The following is a 25,202-nucleotide window of genomic DNA, read 5'->3' as shown; positions in this document are numbered from 1 at the left end:
CGTGATGGAAATAAACAGGGAAAAGAAAAAAAGAAAAGGTGAGCTGATGCTTTTAAAGTGCTGTAGATTAGAACAAGTATTTTTTATTGTTAGTTTTTTTTAGTCCGAACAATTAAAACATAAATAACGTCCACATTTACATTAATGGATAAATGTCAAAATGACCTGGGCATTTAAAACAAGCTTCAAAATACAAACACGTGTTTTCACTTCACTAATAAACACGTCGCGTTGTCGAGTTTTAACAGAATCTGATGTGATTTATTTAATAATAATATTTAATAATAAAAAATATAAAAAATAATAATTTAACTTAAAACTCAGCGTCACACGCCATGAGGCCGTCACTGGTGACGTCATCGCGGCCCCCTCCCTCCAGGAGGAGAGTGCACATTCCTATTGTCCAAGATGGCGGCGGCGGTGCGGGTCCGCGGAGCGACATGTTTTTAAACCAGTTTTTCCTGTTTTTATTCAAACTGACGCTGATTCTCGGCGCCTGCCGCCGGAGCGAGTCGCCACCGGAGCCGGTGTCCGCCGCCCTATTCCCCCCAACAGCCCCGTAGCCCGCCGCCCGGGCCGGATCCCCGCTGCAGCCACCGGAAAGTTTGAGCTCCATCCCCCAGCGAACATGAAGCGGCAGGCCGGGAGGGAGGCGAGTCCGTCCAGGGCCGCGGCGAAACGGACCCGGGAGAGGGAGCGAGAGAGCGCCCGGAGAGAGGAGCTGCCGCCGCCGCCGCCGCTGGCTCTGCTGCTCGCGGAGAGCCGGGGATACCACCGCCGCAGCCGGAGCAGGGAGCGGGAGAAGCCGCGGCAGAGGGAAGAGCGAGCGGCCGCTCTGGAGCTCCACCACCGACACGAGCTCAGCCTCCTCGGCCGCCCGCCGCTCCGCACCACGGCGGCGGAGCTGCCCGCAGCCAGGCCGGGGACCCTGGAGTACAAGACGCTGCTCATCAGTAACCTGGGCTCGCAGGTGTCGGACGAGGACGTGGAGGACGCGCTGTTCCACGAGTTCAAAAAGTTCGGGGACGTCAGCGTGAAGCTGTCGCACACGCCGGAGCTGGGCCGGATCGCATATGTTAATTTCCGGCACCCGGAGGACGCCAAGGAGGCCCGGCACGCCAAGTCCTCCAGACTGGTGCTGGGGGACCGGCAGCTGAAGATCGAACCCATGTACGTCAGGAGGCGGAGTGTGACGCCGCCGGACGTCGGTTATCTACCGCTGCACCCGCCGTACAGACAGCGGTCCCTGTCCCCGCCGGGCCCCGCGGTCAGCAGCATCAGGGACCTGAGAGCCAGACACTACGCCCTGGAGACGCTGGGCCTGGGCAGGGACCGGGACAGGCTGCTGGACTACTACGGGATGTTGGATGAGAGGGGGCGACCCTACGGCCTCCCGATGCCTGTGGTGGAGGATCTAAAACCCGAGGACGACCAGAGGGCGACCAGCAACCTGTTCATCGGAAACCTGGACGGTAACGTCACCGAGGCGGAGCTGAGGAGGGGGTTCGACAAGTACGGAATCATCGAGGACGTGGTGATCAAACGTCCGGCCCGTGGACAGGGCGGAGCCTACGCTTTTGTCAAGTTTCAGAACCTGGACATGGCCCATCGAGCCAAAGTGGCCATGCAGGGCCGGCTGATCGGGGGAAACCCCATTAAGATCGGTTATGGCAAAGCTAACCCCACCACTCGACTCTGGGTCGGCGGCATTGGTCCTGGAAACTCCCTCGCTGCTCTGGTTCGGGAGTTCGATCGGTTTGGAAGCATCAGGAACATCGACTACGTCAAAGGGGACAGTTTCGCTTACATCCAGTATGAAAGTCTGGACGCTGCTCAGGCCGCCTGCTCCCAGATGAGGGGTTTTCCTTTGGGCGGCCCTGAGCGGCGTCTGAGGGTGGACTTTGCTAAAGTTGAGGAAAGCCCGTCTCGACCGTTTCCCCCTGGCTATCAGCCCCCTGTGGCGCTGCCCTCCAGCTACGACCTCCTCGGAGAGGCCTTCAGCCGCCACCGCAGCCTGGAGCGAGAGCTGAGGGGCGCCAGGGACCGCTCGTCACCGCCCTCCCACAGCGCCCTGTCCCAGAGGGAGAGAGACAGAGCCGTGCTGGAGAGAGACTACCCCGCCAGCCCGACCCGCAGCCTGGAGCGGAGAGCGGGGGGCGTGGAAGCCTTTGGGAGGAGCGGGAGAGGAGCGAGGAGCCGCAGCAGGAGCAGAGAGCGATGGCTGAAGGAGAAGGAGGAGAGGAGGAACCGGAGGAGGAGTCGGAGCAGGAGTCTGTCCACTGATAGGCAGGTGGGGGAAAAGGAAAAGGAGAAGGAAAGGGGACGGTCGAGGGTTCGAGGTCCAGATGGCGTCGTCTCTCCAGATGCGAGTCCAGATCGAGCTCGGGTCCGAGCCCCTGACTCCACCACAGAGCCAAGAGATCACTCCCCCGACAGCGGCGCAGGAGGACGCCACGCTGCCGTTAACGAAGAGGATCCACCGTCTGGTCGCCACCACGGCAAAAGGTCGTCCAGCGTGCACCTCAACAACCATCACCATCGAAACAGCGAGGTCATCGCCGCCAGCTCTCCCGCCGCCCACACGGACACGCACACCTCCTCCTCTCCGAGCACGCTGTCCGAGTTCGCCCAGGCCTCTCTCTCCAAGTCGTGGCATGGCTTCTTCGCCCTGAAGAACAGCAGCTTCCCCACGGAGCTGTACCTGCTGGAGGGCGGGCCGGCGTTCTTCAGCGCGGTGATGAAGGAGACCCTGAAGCAGCAGAGCCAGAACCAGCCCAGCCAGCTGAAGATCGCCCAGCGGCTCCGCATGGACCAGACCCGGCTGGACGAGGTGTCGCGCCGCATCAAACTGGGGCGTCCCGACGGGTTCGCCATCCTGCTGGCCCTCCAGGGCCCCGTCGACCGCCAGGCCCCGGCCCCTGAGCCGGGACTGCAGGTGCGCCTGCTCCGCCACCTGGTGACCTACCTGCGGAACAAGGAGGCGGCCGGAGTCGTGAGCCTCCCCGCCGCGAAGGAGGGGGGGTCTGGGGCGATGCTGTACGCCTTCCCCCCCGGAGAGTTCTCCCAGCAGTACCTGCAGGCTGCCAAGAGGACTGTGGGTAATCTAGACGAGGAGCACATGGTGATTGTGATCGTCACTGACACTAATTGATTTTATCACACACACACACACACACAAACACACACACACACACACACACACACACACACACACACACAGAGACTTCCATGTTTGTAAACATGAGTTTTATTGTTCGGTGTCTTATGAACTCAACAGCGACCGACACTACACGTCTTTTACTCTTGTTCACTTTAGTCTCCTCCCCCGGACGCCGCCTCAGGGCGTCAGTGATGAACAGACCTGCTGCTCACACACTCGAACACTAAAACCTGGTTTTTACGCTTGTTAACTTTATTTGGTCGTTTCTTCGGACACGTGGGACGACGAGGTTTTCTACAAAGTGATTGTACTGTAAACTGATGAGTCTCGGTTCGTCTCCGCTCGCAGGTTGAGACGTCGTCAGGTGTCTGTATTTTTATTTTGTGTTTAAAGTAGAGACGGACGAGAATCCCCTGACCCGTCCCTGTGACTGTTTACTCTTCACAGTGTTTTTATCAGTTCAACCATTCCGCTCTCATCAGTGTGAGTGTCTGTCGCATGCAGGAAAAGAAAAGAAAAAAGTTTTATATTAAAATGTGTGCTTCCTTTTCAGAATGCTGTAGGATGTTTCTGTGTTGCTGGTACGAGGTGGGATGACGTCACCGGCTCAGATTTGAAATCTTAGCTGAACTTTTATTCAGTTTTAAAACATCGACTCCTCATTTTTAACCCGTTCGTTGTTTTTCTTCTCATCTGTTGCCTCAGCTTTAAAAGTTCAGTCTCTCGGACGTCGACGGTTTTAGTTTGAATAAAACCATCGACGTGTCCTCGAGGAGATGAATTAACATAAACATACAAACCACATGCGTGTGGACATTTTAGTTTAATTCACTTCTGGAAGAGTTGAAGTCTTGAACACTAATTCTAACTGTTGTGATTCACTTTATTTTTCTAACGTCAGCATTAAGTGCCAAGATACAATTGTTAAATAAAACCGATTCCAACAAAGTTTTTCCACCAAGATGTTATTGAATGAAAAATTAGACACTAAGGATTAAAACACGTTGACGTTGCTTCTTGAGATGAATGTTGTTGGTGTGAAACGTTGGAAATGTAAATGTTCAGTTTCTGTGTTTGTTGTGCGATGATAATAATAAGGACGTGTGTCGCTCTTCTCTAAGTCTCCTCCGTCCATCGTCTCACAGGAAACGATGGACGAGAGCGTGACACGCTGGTTTTCAACGCTGCGTTCACCGATCGTCAAAAAGACGATCGAATGTTTGTTTCTGACACAAGCTGCTGAAATCTGTTAAGGTTGAGAAGAAACATTCAAATGATTGGAAACACACGTGGGTTTGGTTCTGAAATGTAAAATCACAGTGTGGGTGAACGTCTGCAGCCAGAAAAGAAAAGTCAGGTTTATTGAGCTGAAGGTGATTTTATCAATTCATTATTTAATTCTTCAAATATCAGAAAACAAGTTCTAAAACATTTTGACAAGAAAAAAAACAAACCAACAGATTTTCATGTTGATATTTTAAGACTCAGAAAACTTCGGAGTCTTCACTAAAGAAAATTGAATTCTGGGCCTTTTTTGCACGACAACGTTTAATAATTCTACAAAAGTTTTTTGATTTTGCTGGAATCATCTCAGCTCTCGAAGTTTTCCTTACATGTCACACATTTGACACATTGAGTAAAAGTTGAAGTACTAATACGTCCCTGCAGACGACTGTGTCTCTGTTAATCATTCGTTTATCGTGTTTAATCAGAGGCTGCGTTACTTCCTGTTACAGGACTTTGTGGTCATAGTTACCAGCGGTGGAAAATAACTCAGCACATGAATTTACTCTTTTCCATCTGGTTCCAGAATGAGGTTCTTACATCTCGTCCTGGATGAGTGGGCAGATCCAGGAAGATCACACGTTCTCTTGTGCAGAAAAAAATCACACTTATTTAAAGAGTGGGTTGTGAGTGTCGGGTCGTGAGCCACACGTCCACACAGTCTCATTAAGATCACTTCAGTAGTTTGTGTAAATCTGCTGAAGAGGAAAATATGAGGAAACAAACACGACGTCTCGTTAAGATGAAACTCACTGTGATGTTATAACTGCAGTTACTGGGTTCTTACAGAAGGGGGCGCTGTTGCGCCTTATTTTGATTTGATTTGCTTTGTTCAACAGATGTTTGTTCTCTGCAGATGTTTTATTTTAAAGACGATCGTCTTCTAAAACTTGACGTTATTTCATTTGATTTGTTTGAGTTTCTCTCAAAAGAAAAAGACTTGTTGATTCAGATCAGTAAAATATTCTGACTTCACTTTCAGCACATGAACGGTTTTCAAGTTTAAACCGTCGAGACTTTACAAGATTCACGTTTTTGCTCGTTAAACAGCTGAGAACAAAGTTTCAGCTTCACCTCGACTGACTGCTCACTAATTATCCTTCCATCAGCCGTACAGTGTTGAAGCAGGATTACTTTATATCTTGTTTTCTTTATATTCTTTATTTTCATGTTGCTTTTACTTAAGTAAAGTTTTAAATGAGTATTTTGTAAGTTTGTTAAGAATCTTTTTTCCACCACTGGTAACTCAACTTTAACAACTTGTTTATTTACTTGTTTTACTGCAGCTGCTCTTCACGTTTCATCTCGTCTGCGACTGAACATCAGGGGCGAAGAAAACATCTCTGAAATGAAGTCGTGATATCGGGAGAAAGTTGTGATTGATACTTGTGATGTCACCACTTTATTTCTTGTGATTCTACAAAATAATTTTCGTGATATTATGAATTTAGTTTGTGACATCATGACTTTATTCTTGTGATATTACGACTTAAATCTGAAAGATTTCCGACCTCCTCATTCTCTTGGTATCACGACGTCTCTCTTGAAATATCTCAGACTGTTTTCGGCTCTATCACGTTGTCGTACGCAGCCGAGTCGTCGGTCGGAAAGTTGTTGTCTCTTTCTTGATCTCTGACTTGAACTCGTTTGAAGTGAAACTGACTCTGAGGTTTGAACCGTGAGGACGTAAAGAAGCTTTTGGAAAAACGTAGAAGTATGTAACACAGAAACTGTCGTGAATGTTCGTCACCACACATGAATCTGTTTTGTACAATACGCCGTTAAACAAGATGTTTTTATATCAGCTGCCCTCGACCAACGATGTGTTGTGAATAGACTTCCTGCCTCATCTGAACTCGTGGCGTGCTGTGATGCGACCGATGACGTCACACAGACCACGAACGACAGTCGGTTCAGTCGCTCTACGGTTTGTTTTGGTGTCGATATAGAAGCATGACGTATTCTGCATTTAAAGAAATGTAATAAACATTTTATGATCTTTGTAAAACGATAGAGTGGAGTCTTTTCTCTGACAGATTCAAAAAGAAAAGTGGAGACGAGACCTGAGGAATCTGTTGAGTGGAATTAAGATAAATCACATTCGATTCTGTTCAAGGGTTTTATTGATTGATGACACGTCATAGATTCAAACAGACATTTAATAAGAAGAGGAAACAAAGGGACAGTCCACATGTTACTGAACAGTACGAGTTAATTCACACAGTTCATTACATCACAGTCATTTTCATTTTATAACAAACTGGACTGGGATCAGTGTTTTACTTTCAATTTGGGAGAAAATGTCAAACGTCACGTTGGAGTTTGGAACTTTATTTTGAAACTTCGGGTCTGAAACAGGATTAAATAATAAACGTTCATGTTGTCAAAAGGAAAATTTAAGACTTTTATTTATCAATCACTGTTGAAATCTGAACAATCAATCCTGCATTTACATTTTACAAAGAAGTGAGCAACTAAAAATTCAAATCAATTAAAATGATATAAATAAAACAAATTAAGAGGAAACATCAGAGACAAGAATTAAAAACTGTGACTGTCATTGTACAGAATCTGAGTGAACACAAGGGGGCAGCACAGCTCAATAAAACATCATGATTGGTCCACAGCTCAAACCCTGAGGAGGCTTCACTAATCTGAGCGACAGACAGGGGGCGCTCACGTGCTGCTGTTCTTCATCTGATTTGCTCTTTTTCTTTCTCTCGTTTTCTTTCCAGATTTGAAACTTCTCTTCTACTTCGTTAGCAATCAATCAGTCAATCAATCAATCAGTCAATCAATCAATCAATCAATCAATCAATCAATTCAATTCAATTCAATTCAATTCAATTTTATTTATATAGCACCAATTCATAATTTACATTATCTCAAGGCACTTTACATTTAAAGGTCAAGACCTTAAAACAATATTAACATAGAGAAACCCAACAGTTCCCACAATGAGCAAGCACAGGCGACTGTGGAGGAAAAACTCCCTCATTAAAGGGAGACACCTCTGGAAGAACCAGGCTCAATGTGGGCGGTCATCTGCCTCGACCGGTTGGGGTGAGGAAAGAAAAGGAAGGGGGGAGGAAAGGAGAGATTGGTGGAAAGCGGGGGAGAGAAGAGAGAGATGAGATGGAGAGAGAGAGACCAGGAACAATTGGGCACCATCAGTATCAGGGCTGACTATAACAATAACTAAATAAATAATGAAGACGATGGTGATGGTGGTCGTTGTGGTCCTGTAGTCCCGGTGCCGGAGTTATCTGAAATGAGATAGAGAGAAGAGCCAGAGGGACTATGGGAGGACAAAGTGACACTTTGACATGATGACATGTTAAAACTAATGAATAAATAAATAAATAAAGAGGTGTGGGGGGGCAGAGAGACATTGACAATCAGTCAATCAATCAATCAATCAGTCAGTCAATCAATCAGAGACGTGAGAGATTTAACATAAAGAATTTAAAATGGTCTGATCTGAGATTTACTGAGATTTAAACTTTAATGGAAATCATTCTGTTTATAAACAAATCAACTACAACAGGAAAACATAACTCCTCAGAGACAGTCATTAAAAGGGTGAGGGTTCGTTTTATTTTATTTATTTTTATTTATTTTTATTTATTACCTTATTGTTTTATTATTGTTATTGTCTATTATTTATTTATTTTCTGTTTCTGTATGTCGTGTTATGGAAATCCGATGTGGTTTATTATACTGTTGTTCAAATGTTGGAAGATCTCTGGGTTTTACAAAATGGAAACTGGCTTTGATTGTGAAATCAATAAAAATGTTTGTAAAAAAAAAAAAAAAAAGGGTTAGAGTTAGTTATAGAATTAGTTATAGAATTGTTTATAGAGTTAGTTATAGAATTAGTTATAGAGTTAGTTATAGAGTTAGAGAGTAAGAGAGTTAAGGTTAGAGAGTTAGAGTTAGAGAGTTAGGGTTAGTAAAATATCTCGGTGACAGGGTTAAGGGTTAAGGGTTAATGGTTAATGGTTAATGGTTAATGGTTAAGGGTTAATGGTTAAGGGTTGGAGTTAGGGTTGGGGATTAAAACAAGTTTCATCTCTTAAAATTAAGACTTTTCTCCTTTGTAAAATTTCAACATTATATCATAAGATCCACATTTCGTTTTTTAGTAATATGAGTTTTTTCTTGTAAATTTTAGACTTTTAATTATTTTTTCAATAAAACTTTGTCATTAAACAAAAACTTCTTTTGTTTAATGACAATTTCACTTCAGAAATGTTCTGACTTTGTTCTTGTAATATGTAAATTGTTTTCATGTAAATTAATGGCTTTATTTTTCTTAATTAGTTTTTCATTTCGTTCTCGTAAAATTACAAAAGAATCTCTTTGCAATATTTTGGGATTTTTGCTTTTATGTTTAAAACTTTTTTCTCGTAGAATAACAAATTTTACCTTTAGAAAAATGTTCCATATAAAATTACAACTCTTTCTCTTACTACTACAATTTTTTAATTTATGTTTTTTTCTTGTAAAACTTCGACGTGCATTTTAAGTATAAATGACAAAAACAGTTTTGGGAGTAAGTCGATGTGATTGTCGAGTGAACCTCCAGTCTGCTGAGAAGTTTTGTAAATCCGACAACATGCCAGCTGCCCAGGCAGCACTGATAATTGCCCTCGACCAATTACGTCATCTCCGCCATCAATTAACTAATTAAATCCAAACTGAACAGAAACACTTGAACAAACATCAGAGAGAAGAGAACGAGCTGAAACGACAGAAACATCTTCACAAACATTTATTCAACGTCTACTTTCCAGATGTTTGGGCTTCACTTAACAAACACATTTATATTCTTTAAAAAAAACAAAATGAAGAGGAAAAATAGAAACTGCACAAAAGAAGAAGATTGTGGACGGAGGAAGAAGACGAGAGACAAGACGAGCTGGTGAGACAAGAAATAAAGAGAGAAGACAAAGAGGAAGAACAGGAAACAGAGGAGGAAATATTGTGAGGTGCTCGAGAGAGATGAAGAGGAGGAGGAGGAGGAAGGAGGGTGACATTTGAGCAAAAGAGAAGAAGATACAGCAGAGAGAAGAGGGGGAGGATTAGAGGATGAGGAGAGGAAGAGTATGAGGAAGAGGAGGGGATTATTTTGGGATGAGGAAGGAGTGGGAGGGAAGATGGTTCAACAAAACAACACAGGAGACTCCTCATCAGGCCGGAGGAGACGAGCTCCTCATTATGGTGGATAAGTATCAGTTGTCTGAGACGGAGGAGGAGGAGGGACAAATAGGACGAGGACATCTGAGTGAGAGGGAAGGAAAGAGGAGAAGAGGAGGAGGAAGAGGAGGAAGAGGAGGAAGAGGAGGAAGAGGAGGAGGAGGAGAAGAGGAGAAGAGGAGGAGGAGGAGAAGAGGAGGAGGAGGAGAAGGCGTGAAGCTGTTTTCAGACATGAACTCCAGAAAATGTTCAGAAAATAATAACTGAACATTTTCCAGAACGTCCTCGTCTTTCCAAGTTGACGTCTTCATCTTCTACGTGCGCGGCTCCTCTTCTTCACCCTGAGACGAGAGACTGAGAGGAAGAGTTCTTATTTGAAGTTGTGTTTGTGGCCTTTAGGACGAGATGGATGATGCGTCTGCACGTCTACAACCTGACACACGTGACATTTATAAACCAAATGTCACGTGTGTGTGTGTGTGCGTGTGTGTCTGTGTGTGTGTGTGTGTGTGTGTGTGTGTGTGCGTGTGTGTGTGTGTGTGTGTCTTCTAGATGAGTCTGTTCATTGAACTGGATTAAAGCTTTGTTCTGTAGAATAATGATAATAAACACTAACACAGTATTTTAGACACTTAAAGGGACAAACAAGAGAAAACGTTCTGCCTTTGAAGAGAAGAGATGAGGATGTAGATGAGGATGAAGATGAAGATGAAGATGAGGATGAAGATGAGGATGTAGATGAGGATGAAGATGAAGGTGAAGATGAAGATGAAGATGAGGATGAAGATGAGGATGTAGATGAGGATGAAGATGAAGGTGAAGATGAAGATGAAGATGAGGATGAAGATGAGGATGTAGATGAGGATGAAGATGAGGATGTAGATGAGGATGTAGATGAGGATGAAGATGAAGATGAAGATGAAGATGAAGATGAAGATGAGGATGAAGATGAAGGTTTCAGGGTCGTAGGTCTTTGATTCCTCTCTCTCAAACACACTCGGACCTTTAGCTTCAGTATGTTTTGTACTATACAATGTTCTATATTCATCCTCCTTCATTCTCTCCACTTCTTCTGTTATTGCATCTATCCCCCCTCCCCCTCCCCCCCTCCCCCTCCTCCCATCATCCTCTCCTATTTCTTTTTTAGAGCTCATCTCCCCCCTCCCCCACTTCCTCGTCCTCCTGTCAGTCATGATGGATCAGATCTTGTGATTGCCTCATCAGACGTCAGGAGCATCTGCCCCTCTGGGACTGTAGAGTGTGTGTGAGTGTGTGTGTGTGTGTGTGTGTGTGTGTGTGTGTGTGTGTGTGTGTGTGTGTGTGTGTGTGTGAGCTACATCGCTGACCCCTCCACAGTCGTAATCCTGTGTGAACACGACTTCATGACAAACACGACTCGGCCTCTCAGTTTTTCTCAGTGTGGCTTTTATTAATTAGAACATGACATGAATGTAAAGAAACAGAATCACGAACACGCTGACACACGGAGCGATCGTCTTCACAGGAAGCAGAAATGAAACGATGGCAGCTCGTCGTACTCAGCAGAGAATATCTGGTCCTAATGGACTTTTCATGTTCAAGTGCAATAAAATATTCATAACTCGTTTAGTTCTGCGATTGGTTCGGGTGAGTGTGTGTGTGAGTGTGTGTGTGTGTGTGTGTGTGTGTGTTTGTAAGTGTGTACTTGCTGTACAGGTTAATGTGTGTCTCTGTTGTACAACTTGGAATGAGAGCGTCATCAAACCGCGGATTCTTCTCTGTGTTTGCTGCAGACTCGTGTAGCGTCGCTGAAAGTCTCCGTCTCTCGGCTCGAGCGTCGGATTCACGTCACCACATTTATTTATTTATTTATCCTGTTCCGATGTTTTCACGTCCGAACAGTGAAACGTGTTTAGTGACGTTAATCTGTGAAAATAAGAATCATAGACTGGAAACAAAGATGGACGACACTTCTTCACCTCCTCCAGAAATGAGTACCAAATAGTTCGAATACAAACGCTGCCATCTTGAGGTTATTTGCAGTCAGCAGCGACGGAGGAGTGGAGGCGTGGCATCAAGGTGCTGATGATACATAAGCTCGACCAATCACAAGTCAGTCTCAGCTGTCAATCATGACGAGACTTTAAAACCCCGCCTCTGCTCCGCGATCACTGCTGCACAGACTGACCGCAAATGACGTCATCACCACAAGATGGCAGCGTTTGTACCTGAGACACTTTGGACAGCAGGAAGTGGCGACGCGTCGTATCCATGTCGGCCTCATTTCCACGTCATGTGACCGGTGGATAATTTAGCAGCCGAGGTGTTGATGTTGTTTTATTTGTGGTTTGATTTAAAGGAGTACACCAGAGTACACTGTGTACTACAAGTACATGTACTGAGTGAAGTATATGGAAGTTTTTCATTGTTCTGTTTCAGTAGAAATCACTTTGTATGTTTTGTTCGTTGTGATTGGTCGCCATCGTGTCCGTGTGTGAACTGGTCGGACGCAGCGTGAATCAGACCCGGTGTCGACTGTAGCCCTTTGATTTCAGCTTCACTTCACGAGCACCGGCGCAGCGTGCACGTGAGCCCCCACACGCGTGCACGTGAGCCCCCACACGCGTGTCACTGAGCCGAACCACACAGAGACGATTTTGCATAGACATCAATTCAAGTCACGCTCATGCAAATGGACGGAGGACACGTGGACGACGGACAGGAAGTTAAAGAAAAGAAAAAGAAAAGAAGTGAGCGTGGAGAGGACGGACGAGTGACGTGATCGGTTCATCGAGGTTTTATAAAAATAAGTACGTTTGTTTCATATTGAACATTTTTCTCAGAATGATTCTGAAACAACAGAAGAAACAAAGACGACATGAAAGTGTCTGAAAACACGAGATTCATCTGCTGCGTCGTGAAGCTACTCAGCGGCTGATCTGTTTCTCAGTATTGCTTTTATCACTCTGTCAGTGCAACCACCAGGCCTGTGTGTGTGTGTGTGTGTGTGTGTGTGTGTGTGTGTTAGTGAGGCCAAGTAAACATGCAGCATTATTCTCTCAGTAAAATTCTCTGAGCATCAGGTCGATTAAAAAACAGAGCACAGTAAACATCTGTCAGGTCTTTGAGCGCTGCTCGATCGTTCTCCGCCACAGAACCACGACAAGTAAACACGTCACAGGAAACAGCAGATGTCACGTGATCAGTCACGTGATCAGTCACGTGATCACGTAGTCACGTGTTTCACTCGGTTTACGTTCGGTAGAGAAAAGCTGCAATTTTCAAACGGCACCTGTCAATCAAATCACGTTTACGCAAATACAGGTCCCGCCCATCGACGGTAAACAAAGATGGTCGACATGACAGCTCCATAATCGTGAAGTCAACGCCTCTCGATCGCCCCCTGGTGGCCGGCTACAGAATAAATGAATCAACATTTCAAAGATGTTTCTGTCGTTTCTTCTCGTTCTTCTCTCTGATGTTTGTTCACTGACTCCTGATTGGTCCAGAGCGTGTGGGCGGGACCTTCATTTGATTTCTGGAGTCTGATTGACATAACTGTTTTCACACGGACTCAGATTTTTACCGACTCGATAAAAAAACACCAAAAATGTTCATCGTCTTTTCTTTGATGGTTTTTCTTTACCGGAATTTTTTTTAAATAATTTTCATGAATCTGATATTTCTGCTCAGATGTGACGAGGTCATCGTTAGATCCTCACATGGCAGTGACATCATCATCACTTCCTCTGCGCAGACAGGAAGTGGATCTACTTGATTCTAGTTCTGTGGCTGAAGGTCGACGAGTTTACGCTCAGAGAGTGTGTGTGTGTTAAAACGTCCAGTTTGAGCTCACATGTGAAAACACAACTCTTCTATCTAACAAAACATCTGGTTATTAGCATCAATGATACAGAGGAAATGATTATTCTTTGTTCACACAACTAAAAAAAACAAGAAGAGTTTTACAGTGTTTACCTGCAGCCATGTTGGAAAAGTTTTTTTTCTAAAACTGTAAATGTAATACTCCTTTAATAAGTTAAAAAAATAATTTAAACAACACATTTTAAAATGAGAACTGAGAATGAAAACAAAACAGACTGTAAACACAGGAAGAGAGAAACTTTTAAAATCCATTGTATGTTTTAAAAAACTCTTTACAACAAACGAAAGAAATAAAAAAGAGACAGGAAGCAGACAGGAAGTAGTTTTATACAAGTCGACATCATTGTATACAAAAGCCGAGTCGTTCAGCTCAGTGTTAGTGACCAGTGATATAAATTCTCTGAGGGAATATTTCATATTAGTCAATAAATATGTGAGTACACAGTAGAATAAAGGAGCGGGGGAGGAAAAGCTGAAAAGTCTTTATGGCTTTTAGAGGCTTCGTGGCCCAAATCAACTCAAATCTCAGAATCGTCGTCTCGCTCCGACGAGGGCAGCGTCAAAAACAAAACTCCCAGACACACACAAAGTTCAGTGAGACGTGAAAGTGGGATAACTGGAAAATAAAACTGAGATTCTACTGAGTCGGATTTTTCTCATTAAATCAAAGTGATGTTTTGTCTCTAAAGGATTTTAACACACGACTTTAATCACCTCAAAGATTAAAACAAAATTCATGAGATGAAACATTTTATCTCCTGAAAGTAAATTTTCACTGTTGAATAAATCACAGGAAGTTTTTTCGACAGCGTCTGAATCTTCATCACATTTTTATAGGAGACGTTTTCAGTTTGATTGTTATATAATTATAATAACGTCAAATGTTTTCATGCTCTAAAGTTCAGACCGTCCATCGCTGCAGCTCCTCTGTTCAGCCTCTGTCTCAAACACTTGGTTTTAGAGGCTGTCTCTTTAAGACCCCCCCGATAGTCTGCTCTGATTGGTCAGTAGATTTTTCAGGTCTGTTTGTTTCAACCATTAAAAGTGTTTAACGCTGAAGGACAGAGTCTTCATATCCGTCTCTTCTGTCTCTAAAAGTCTCTGTGTCTCTATCGTCCTCCTGAGTCTCTGAGGTTGGATGTTTAGTTTCAGATTATGTTCAGTTCCCATTAGAACCAAACTCGGTTCCTGAGTTTAACAAACTATTTTTCTGGCTGACGAGCGGGTCGGGCTCATCTTCTGCCGCTTCACAATAAAAGCTTCCACCAGGAACCCAGAGGGAGGCTTTTATTGTGAAAGTCAGAGGAGTTAGTGAAGAGGAGCTGCTCTTCGACGTGAACTGTGACTCATCAGAGACAGACTCCTCCCAGTGATGCCACTTCCACAGAGAAACAGTCAAAATGGAGGAAAGGGACAAAGACAGAAAAGGTCAAAAGTGATGAAGAAGGAAAAAGAAACTGCCCTCAGTCTGAGACCAGATACCTCAGTGACGTTTCCTCTTCAGTACGGAGCAAACTTCTGTCGCTCCGGCTTCTTCATCCCGTTGGCTGAGGAGGAGATCTTAGCCGTGTAGGACGCCAGGGCCGCCACCGCATGAGCCGGGACGCCTGCGGTCGCTGCCGTCTGCATTGAGCCTGGTAACAAGGGAGCCCCAATGGCCGCCGCCGCCGCCGCTGAGGCAGGAGGGCTGGAGAGGGCCAGGTAGGGGATGGATTTCACTCCCAGGAGGCTGGAGAGGGGAAAGGCGTAGGGGGCCCCCAGGAGGGGAGCGTGGGGCATCGTGCCGCCCATCGCTGCCAGGGGGGAGGAGGAGGAGGACGAGGCAGGGGGGGCGGGCTGGGTGAAGCTCATGGTCAGGTCAACGGGAGACGGCATGGAGGAGGACTGGGCGGTGGATTTGGCGGTCTCTAAACTGGAGGAGGGGAGGGACGAGGGGAGGGAGGGAGGAAGGGAGGAAGAGGAGGTGGAAGGAAGGGACGGAGGGTGGAGGGAGGGGAGAGCGGTACGGGGGAGGGGTTTGGATGGAGAAGGGTTAGAGGGTTAAACCAAAGACATGTTAAAAAAATCAAAAACTAAATCATAGAGAAAAACAAAGAGGATTTTAGAATCAAAATGAAAGAAGTGAAATCATAAAACCAAGTTCTACTGGAGGAGCAACAGATTATTGTCGGGGGGGCGCTGTACGGATGGGGGGTGTGCTGTGTAAGTTGGGGTGATGGCTCGGGAGGGGGCTTAGGGAGGAGGGGACACAACCATCGCACAGACATTAGGATGAAAGTTTGTCAGAGATGATGAAGATGATGAAGAAGAAGAAGAAGAAGCATAAAAAAACTTCAAACGTCACAGTCTCTGTTTTTTTTTTTACCTTAGCATCGTTAGCATCGTTAGCTCAGGTTTGTTTACTACAGTGTTTGGAATATTTAGTGATTTGACACCTCGAATGTTTTCAACCTTTAAAACTCGTGTCTCAATGGTTCAGCTTCAGGACGTCTGCAGATTTAAACAATTCAAGACTTTTTAATTGAATCAAAATTCAGCCAAAATGTCACCTGGACCTAAAACACCTCGACCGAGAAGAGTTCGTGTTTGTGTGATAACAGAAAGTAGTGGACAGGGAACAGAAGATGGAGTCTGGACGCTCCAGAGGCGGAGTCATGGTCGGACGATGGTTTGGATCAAACACTGAGAAACAAAGACGCTAACGGGAAAAGTTTGTGAGACAGAAATAATCCGACTTGTTGACTGATGCGTTTCTCGTCTTGTTTCGGGAGTTTAGCTTCTCGCCACGACGTCGGTTTGTTCTGCAGCAGCTTGTGGAGTTTGAATCTTTAGCTGCCGCCACAAACCAGTTTGGAAACTCACCATGAAGTGATCAGGTACTGAGCCAGGTTGATGGCGATGGGCGTGCCGGTGATGGTGACGTGACGATCACTGGTGCTGTCCAGCTGACTGCCGATCTTTATCTGAGCTCCAGAAACCTGCCGGATCTCGTTGATCTTGGTGCCCTGACGTCCGATGATGGAGCCAATCAGCTGTGAGGAGGCGGGGACACAGAGGATTCAGGGTTAAAGGTGCGACGCGGTTACTGAGTCTCTGACGACACCAATGTGTTCTGATGTGTGATGCACCAGCTGTCAAATGTTTTTACTTTGTGTTCACGAAACAAAAAAGGATATGAACAAAACACACACAAAGAAAAAACGTTAAGATATTTTAGATACTTCTTGTGTTTTCTTGTTTAAGAATTTGAAAATAGCGACAGGTGACGAACTCTGACTCATCTGCCTGCCATCAGCTTAGTGTGTGTGTGTGTGTGTGTGTGTGTGTGTGTGTGTGTGTGTTCTATACTGGGATCATTGGGGTTTCGTCACAGCAGGTGTCACGGTAACACCAGACAAATATTTACTGAGCTGATCTCTGTGTCGCTTCAGACCATAAATATTCTCATTGACGGAGAACAGGTCGACATCAGGTCGTTCAGGACCTGTCGGTGAATATCACACATGTTCTGACTGTAGCTGTCTCACAAGTTCCCGTCCGAGTCGCTGAGTGACGCTGTCTGGAAACAGAGCCGTTCTTTGAAAGCTCTGCAGTTATCTGATCGTTACAGCAGCAGAAACCTGAGGTCGATCTCAAACAACCTGGAGCACAGTCACGTCCTCCAGAGGAAGTGGTGGACACCAGACTGGAGACAACAACTCAGACCTGGAGACTGCAGAGAGACATGTGGGGTCACAGGTTCCTCACAGGTTCCTCACAGGTTCCTCACATGTTCCTCACATGTTCTGCAGCCTCCTAGTAAAATGTCTGAGTCAAATGTTTCAGCCAGTTTGGTGGAGAGCAGATTAAGACCCTTGTCTCTCGCTCTCTCTCTGAACACCAAACATTCCTTTCCTCATTTGACAAACAACTTCTGATGGAGCTCTAAGTGAGTTATTCATGGAACTAGGCCTGATAACTGAAGTGTGTGTGTGTGTGTGTGTGTGTGTGTGTGTGTGTGTGTGTGTGTGTGTGTGTGTGTGTGTGTGTGTGTGTGTGTGTGTGTGTGTGTGTGGTATCTATAATAACACTGTGGGAGGAAGAAGACAAAGTGGCAGCTGACAACAACCAGGTCAGGACCATTTGTGTGAATCCACGTCATGAACGTCCCCCTGGCTCGTTAAGTTCTCGCTGTTGGAGACAACTGTGCTTCTTTTCACTTAGCTTGGCATTGGTGTTAGCTTAGCATCTCTAATGGCATCAGTCAACACTGGAAACAACAAACCAGCCCGAACCCTGTCTTCTGTGTAGTGACCAGCAGGGGGCGACTCTATAGAAGTCTGTGAGAGAATGACTCTGCTCTAGAGTTTTCAGCCCCCCCCCCCCCCCACCCAGCGTGAAGCTGAGGAGGATGAAGCGACGGCTATTTTTGGGCGAATCCCTGCCGCCCTCGAGATGTGGAGAGAGAGAGAGAGAGGGCGAGTCAGGCAGGGTGGTGGTTAAAGCTCTGAACTATGGGATGTTATTAAGCTGCTCAATGACTCAGTGTAACACACACACACACACACACACACACACAGACACACACACACACAGAGCTGTGTGTATAAACACATTAAAACCACAGAAAGACGAACCCTCTGGGACCTTGAGCTAATTTATAGCTGAGAGGTGACAGCACCCACAGAGGTGTTGATTATCTCGTCAGCTTCCTGTGAGATCGTGACGGGGGCGTTCCTCTGCGTCCTTTTTATCGTTTATTAAAGAGCCGGCAAACATTAAGTAAATGTGACTGTGTGAGTTTCTGAGGAAGAGCCTCAGTGGGATGAAGAATGGATGAAGAGGAGGATTCAGCCGCAGCAGCAGATCGTCGACTCGTTCACAACAACAGGAGCATGTGGGTAACGAGGGGCGGAGCCTGTAGAGCAGCAGGAGGCGGGACATGACGTCTGAACTCTGCTGTGTAAAGATCAGTGTTGTTGTTTACAGCTCGTCCACACGGCGTCGGCCCTCATCACCAAAACATCTGGAACCTCCTCGTCTGTCCAAGTGGACGTCTTGGGAAATAATCGCTCGCTCGCTGGCCCCACCCACACACGCACAGTTTCCCACCACGTTTGTGAACGTTTGTTAACCGTGAGCAGACAGAGGTCGTCTGCTGCTTCCTGTCGGAGAGCGGGGGTTCGTTTGTTTTCTCTTCATTGAATTTAAAGATCTGCAGTTTGAACGACGCATCTCCAGAGTTTTACGGTTCATCCTGAGGGGAACATGAATGTTACGTGGAGATGTTTCAGTTTGGATCAAATCGTTGAAACATGACCGATCGGTGGGGTTTTCTCTGGAGTTCAGATCTTTGGAACCCTCGTCAGTTTAGACGGTGACGTGTTCGAGAACACAGAACATCTGAATGCTCCAGTGTCCTGCTCAAGGACGAAGGACATGTGATGGACATGTCGACTGTTATGAGGTCAAAGCTGTGACCTTTAGTTTATAAGACCCCCCCCACACACACACACTCCCTCTGTCCGTCACCGACAGTAATTCATCCAGTCACTGATCAGCTGTTCAGAGCTTCACCCATCGACTGCGTTTACACACGTCCAGAAGAATCGGCAGCCGAGTAACGAGGCTGAACCGGATTCAAAGAAAACTCAGTCCTCAGGATTGTTTCCATCAAGAGTCTCGAGTCATTCTGTTCAAAATGTTAAAGACAGAAAAGATTCCTGGATCTGACTCCTCCTGGAAAAATGAAATCTATAATGTGAACGTTCAACCCTGGATAAAAGATAGAAGCTGTTAATGAGCGGAGGAAGTGGAACAGGAAGTCGCTGAGTGTGAAGTTGGTCTGATACAAAATTAGAAAGTTGTTGACTAAAGAAATGGGACATAAAAGCTCCTGAGGCCTGTTCGTGTCTTTTGTCTTCGTACGACCAGATTCAGACAAAAAAACCTGTTTGGAAAGTTTGGACCAAAAAATGAGAAAGTGTGAAAAAGTTCCCTGAACATTTTGACTGAACCGTCGTGAGACTCCAGCTCGTGAGTTTGAGTCCAACACTCGGTGTCAGGTTGACAAATAAAATACGAGCATCAGAGCTGCGACAGCGAATTATCTGTGTTGTGACTCGAAGCTCGTGTGTGAGTCTGAGGTGAAATATTCATATATGATATTCAGAGTTTTAATTTAATGAGCTTTATAAAAACTTAATGAAACAAACGTGATTCTAACATGTTGCTAATCAACGGTGAATAAGTCAACTTACATTTATATTTATATATAAACTGTGATATTTTATACTCACGTCGTTTGGAATGAGAAGCTCCTGAGACGTGGTCTGAGAACTGGCTTCAATGCCCCCTGAGAGAGAGAGAGAGAGAGAGAGACACAGAGACAGACAGAGGGAGAGACAGAGAGAGAGAGAGACACAGAGACAGACAGAGGGAGAGACAGAGGGAGAGACAGAGAGACAGACAGACAGAGGGAGACACAGAGAGACAGACAGAGACACAGAGACAGACAGAGGGAGACACAGAGAGACAGACAGAGGGAGAGAGAGAGACAGACAGACAGACAGAGGGAGACACAGAGAGACAGACAGAGGGAGAGAGAGAGACAGACAGAGAGAGACACAGAGACAGACAGAGGGAGAGACAGAGACAGAGAGAGGATGAAGAGAAGAAATAAAGCGACATTAGGGTAAAAACAAAGACAGAAACTTTAAAAAGTTAAACTCATGGTTCTCTTCTAAGCGTGTTGTTGTTGTGTGATTGACGGGAGCGTGACGCTGAACATGCTCCCGTCGTGTGTGACAGTAAATATTCAGCGTGCTGAAGTGTCCCTGAACACGACACTGACGTCCCGTCAGCTCCACGGCTGCAGCGACCGTGACCTCCGACCTCTCCGAGGAGGGAACGGGAGACCATCTCCACAAAGAGCAGCGCTGACACGTTTCACGATTTACGAGCATTTAACTCTCATAACAACCTGAAGACGAACTGTCCACGCTCCGTTTGTGTCTCACTGTTGAATTCACAAGAACAAAAACCAGTTGTCTCCAGCTTCAGCTCAATTTATTTCTATTTCTTTCCACTAACGGACTCAAAGCAGATCAAATGAACACGTAACATTAAAACGTTTCTCCTGTGAAAAGTAATGATGGTGAATAAATCAAGTTTGTGAGTTCAACAACAAAGAAACCTGAAGAACTGAGACACAAAGTGACGTCAGAGCACACACTCAGACACACACACACACACACACACACACACACACACACACACACACACAAACACACAGACACAAACACACACACACACACACTCAGGCACACACACACAAACACACAGACACAAACACACACACAGACACGCCCAAAAACATCAAAACAACTTCTAAGACTTTCTTCTTCTTTCTCTCTCACTTCATAGGTGTGTGTGTGTGTGTGTGTCTGAGTGTGTGTGTGTGTGTGTGTCTGAGTGTGTGTGTGTGTGTGTGTGTGTGTGTGTGTGCGTACCTGGCAGAACCTGTGCAGCTGATTGGCTGATGGGGGAGAGGCCCTGCTGCTGCATGGACAGCTGGTGGAGTTTTGCTAACTGAGAAACAGGAAGGACGTGATTTAACGAACAATAATTAATAATTCATCTCACGACAGCAAGTGAAGCAGTGAACGTTGTGTCGCTCACAGAAAATATAAAAGAATGTAAAAGTCACGACAGGGTTTTCTCACCTCTGAGTGTGGAATGCCGTAGTGGCTCTGCACCGCGTACGTCTGGAACAGAGAGAGACACAGATGAAACCACGGTGAGAACACTGACACCTCCGTCACTTTGATTCTGATTCAGAGTCGTAGCTTGACTCTTCCTCCACATCTCTGGAGCTCACAACACGACGCCCACAAACAATTAAAAAGACGTTCGAGGCTTTAAAGACGATTCCCCACAGAAACCTCTCTGTGTTCATCTCCGAGCCAAAGGGACGGAGCTCTTTGTCTTCTCATCATCAGGATTAACGTCTCCCTCTGCTCCATCACACGAAGGAAGAGATCCTGAAAACACGGCAGTGAAATGTCTTTCACTGGGACGTCCGTCCTCACAGCGTCTCCTGGGACATCTGTGTTTATCTCTGAGCTGAAGGGACGTCCGTCCTCACAGCGTCTCCTGGGACATCTGTGTTTATCTCTGAGCTGAAGGGACGGAGCTCTTTGTCTTCTCATCATCAGGTGATGTGTGTGTGAGTGTGTCTGTGTGTGTGTGTGTGTGCGTGTGTGTCTGTGTGTGTGTGTGTGTGTGTCTGTGTCTGTGTGTGTGAGTGTGTGTGTTTGTGTGTGTGTTTGTGTGTGTGTGTGTCTGTGTCTGTGTGTGTCTGTGTGTGTGTCTGTGTCTGTGTGTGTGTGTGTGTGTCTGTGTGTGTGTCTGTGTGTTTGTCTGTGTGTGTGTGTCTGTGTGTGTGTGTGTCTGTGTGTGTCTGTGTGTGTCTGTGTGTGTGTGTGTCTGTGTGTCTGTGTGTGTGAGTGTGTGTGTGTGTGTCTGTGTGTGTGTGTGTGTGTGTGTAGACCTTATATAACTTCAGAGTCGTTCTCGTTGACGCAGTCTGCTGCTGAACTTTTGACCCCAGATGTTAACCCTTTGTTTCCTGCAGGGAGGAACACGGCGTCGACAGGCGTGAACGACCCGGGTGAGCTCCGCCTCCTCCGCGTTAATATCTGCGTCCTTGATGTGAGATATTGATCTGGTAAATATTTATACTCGGTGGAGACGTTGACGCCTGAAGACAAACGGTTCAGCGAATAAAACTCCATCAACTCATAAATATTGATGAGCGTCTTAATGCAGCATGAATGGAAGCTGCAGGGGGGGGGGAGGAGCTCCTGCACGTCTGAGCTCGTGTTTATTAAACTTCTGAGCGAAGGAAGTGGCTTTGATCTGCATCTTTAATCCTCGGGGGGGGGGGGGGGGGGGGTGACCCCTTCGGTACCTGTGTGGATATTTACGGCTCCTCCCTTTTAGAGCCGAGTGTCCAGGAATCAGGGATTCTTCATCACATCGTGCGATTATGAAAAACAGTAACTGGAGAAGAAGCTGAGAGCAAGTGTCTCATTACACACTTTACATTATTATTATTATTATTATTATTATTATTATTATGTTCTACGTCCTGTAGAAGAAAGAGGAGGGAGGAAGCTCGTTCTCTGGATCAACCTGCTGAGAAGCTTCTTTAAAATACCGAGAGGCCGAGAAGTGACGAGCACACGATCCTGTCAACTCAGTGAAAATCTATTTCTGTCCAGAGAATAAATTAAAGGTGCAGTGTGTGGAATTTAGTGACATCTAGTGGTGAAGTGACATGTTGCAGCTGAACACTCCTCCCCTCCCCCTCTCATTCCAAACATGAAGAAGAACCTGTGGTTTTAAAAAAACATGGCGTCCTCCGTAGAGAGGGTCCCCTCCATTTAAATATAAAGTATTTAAATATAAAGTATTTAAATAAAAAGGTCTTTTCTGGGGTAAAGAAAACTACGATTCATATAATTTAGATGAAACGAGTGAAAACATCATGAGGATTATTCATCATGAACTTTCACCTGAATCTGACTCACTGGAGCTTTAACACTTTTTTTGTGTTGTTCTGTTGATTTAGTTTTTGTTTTATCTTTTGTCGTCTGAGTCGATCAGTTCTGTCTTCTGTTATTTTTCAACTTCAAATGAATTAAATTTTAATAAGTGAGGTGTAAGAAGTAAATAAATAAAGACGTGTGAACGATGATGATGATGAATGATTCAAATAAACCAGAGGAACAGTTCGTGGCCTCGCTGAAGGTTTGATGACGTTAAATGAGAGATTCCAAACATTTAGTTCTCTGGACGTCTGTTCTTCAGGATTAACGACCTTTGAAAACTCCCACGTTATTAAAACCTGTATTAATTAACAATGAAGAGCTTCATTAATATTCATCGGGTTCTTAGTGGATCAGAGAACACGAGCAACAAACAAACGTTCTCCTCTCTTTTCATTTTAATCTGTTCACTTTCTCTCAAATATCATTTCTCCTGCAGGAGTTTAAATTCCTCCTCACACTCCGCTCATGTGTTCGTTAGAGTCCGTCTGAGAGAACCGGAGACACGTGGGGTCGGTTCCTGCTGTTTTAAGAGACCTCAGCTCGTCAGGTTCCTGTTTACCGTCAGTTTGCACAGAGCCGCTGTGGAGGTGAAGCTCAGTGTTTCCCTCTTTGACGAACCTGCACGGTGGATTCACTCGGTGTTACTGAAGCTTCCTGTTCACACACGAGTCACATGGATCAGCTAACGAGGACACGTCTCACTCTGATGCTTGTGAGCTGAGAGGAGCAGAACGTCTCCTGCTGCTCAACAAGTCAAACATTAAATCTCAGAAGTCATGAATCTGTCCCCTGAGCTCCTCCAGATGTCCGTGTCTCAGATATTTGTTTCATCCTGTAGTTTTAACCCCCCCGACTCTGGGACGTCCTGCTCACACTGGACCGTGACGACTTCATGCTTCGTCGGGGAGGGGCCGGTGGACGCCGTCTCCCACTCACGCTGCAGAGTTCATCTCTGGAAGCAGCAGGACTGAGTTCTTCTCAAGGTTCCTCGTTACTTACGGAAGTTGTTGCAGTGGAATTTAAAGCGTCAGTAACTAACGACGGTGGTTTGAGACAAACTGCTGCAGAATATTCTGTTCACGGAAGTCTTCATCAAACCGTCTCCATCTGAAGACACGTCTTTTCTAGTCCAGCTGTTAGAGACAGATGTCCACACACACTGAGGCTTCCAGATGTGGAGCTCAGACACTTCTCTCTTCACTTCCTCTTCCTCCCTCAGTCTCTCCTCCTCTTCTTCACTCTCCACCTGTCACATCCTCCCCTCCACCCTCCCCCGTCCCATCATTCCCAGGGAGCCTCCATTAGCTTGTGTTACTGTTTTAACTGACACACACACACACACACACACACACACAGCACTTCTAAAGTTGCTCAGGAGCTCAGGAGCTGTCAGTGTGATGGAGTAAAGAGCTCGTCTGTTCTACACGTCTGTCTTTTTCCGTTCTTTTACTCCCGTCTGTCAGCCTGTCCTCACGTCTCTATCCGAGTCTGTCTGTCTGTCTCTGTGCAGTCCACGTGTCTCTGAGGACACAGTTAATCTCAGTCCAGCGGGTCCTTGGTCGGTTTGGACGACTCGTGACGTTCAACGACCTCTGAAAACAATCGACCCAACAAAACATCCTCAACGATCACGAGCTGCTCGGAGATTAAGTTTCAGTTTGTTTCAGGAAGTTTAGAGGAATTTAAATAAATGAACTCTCTCAGATCTGAACTCTGTTTTGATGATGTCATTCGGAGTCTGTGCAGTGCAGCTGTCGTGACGTGAAGTAATGTGTGATGTCATCTTCTACCAAACACTTGGTTGTACATGTACTTACAGATTAATGAGTTTTTTTAATTCTGCACGTTTGTGAAAATCCAGTTTCACGGTATCATCCAGATGTTTTCTGTGTAACAGATGAAAACATCACCTCGTCAGTGAAGAAGATTAAAACCACTTTGTGAATATAAGTCGTTGGTTTTTGTTCATCATGAGTTTATTCTTATTGTTGCATCAGTTCATTATTATTGAATTATTTTTATTATATATATTATATTATTGTCTTTAAATGTGACGTAATGATCAGGTGTTTTCTTCTATTTGCTGAAAAATGACAGTTCAA

At 45.5% G+C, this 25,202-nt stretch overlaps 2 protein-coding genes across 8 annotated transcripts in view; one reads left to right on the top strand and one right to left on the bottom strand.

Moving 5' to 3' along the window:
* The first annotated feature begins 249 nt into the window (after window positions 1-249).
* Window positions 250-6,452, top strand: rbm15b (RNA binding motif protein 15B). Its single transcript, XM_069515209.1, has one exon. It carries the CDS (start codon window positions 629-631, stop codon window positions 3,149-3,151), a length of 2,523 nt encoding a protein of 840 aa, XP_069371310.1. The 5' UTR covers window positions 250-628; the 3' UTR covers window positions 3,152-6,452.
* A 4,595-nt stretch (window positions 6,453-11,047) lies between these two features.
* pcbp4 (poly(rC) binding protein 4) overlaps window positions 11,048-25,202 on the bottom strand; it is a 100,280-nt gene continuing 86,125 nt past the window's right edge. For 5 of the 7 annotated variants that reach the window (XM_069515221.1, XM_069515216.1, XM_069515226.1 and 2 more), the window contains 5 exons: window positions 21,211-21,252; window positions 20,998-21,076; window positions 19,786-19,841; window positions 16,370-16,539; window positions 11,048-15,419 (listed from right to left, as the gene is read on the bottom strand). In XM_069515221.1, the coding sequence (XP_069371322.1) occupies window positions 15,008-15,419; window positions 16,370-16,539; window positions 19,786-19,841; window positions 20,998-21,076; window positions 21,211-21,252 (759 nt within the window). In that variant the 3' untranslated portion in view covers window positions 11,048-15,007. The other 2 variants (XR_011239392.1, XM_069515238.1) reach the window with 2 other exon arrangements.

Source organism: Paralichthys olivaceus, chromosome 2, assembly GCF_024713975.1.
Source record: "Paralichthys olivaceus isolate ysfri-2021 chromosome 2, ASM2471397v2, whole genome shotgun sequence".
Classification (NCBI taxonomy): domain Eukaryota; kingdom Metazoa; phylum Chordata; class Actinopteri; order Pleuronectiformes; family Paralichthyidae; genus Paralichthys; species Paralichthys olivaceus.
The sequence above is the reverse complement of the archived record's forward strand: the minus strand, read 5'-3'. Positions and strand labels throughout refer to the sequence as shown.

Bases quoted from the DNA above. Each gene is read 5' to 3' on its own strand.
- rbm15b (XM_069515209.1), top strand. From the start codon at position 629: ATGAAGCGGCAGGCCGGGAGGGAGGCGAGTCCGTCCAGGGCCGCGGCG.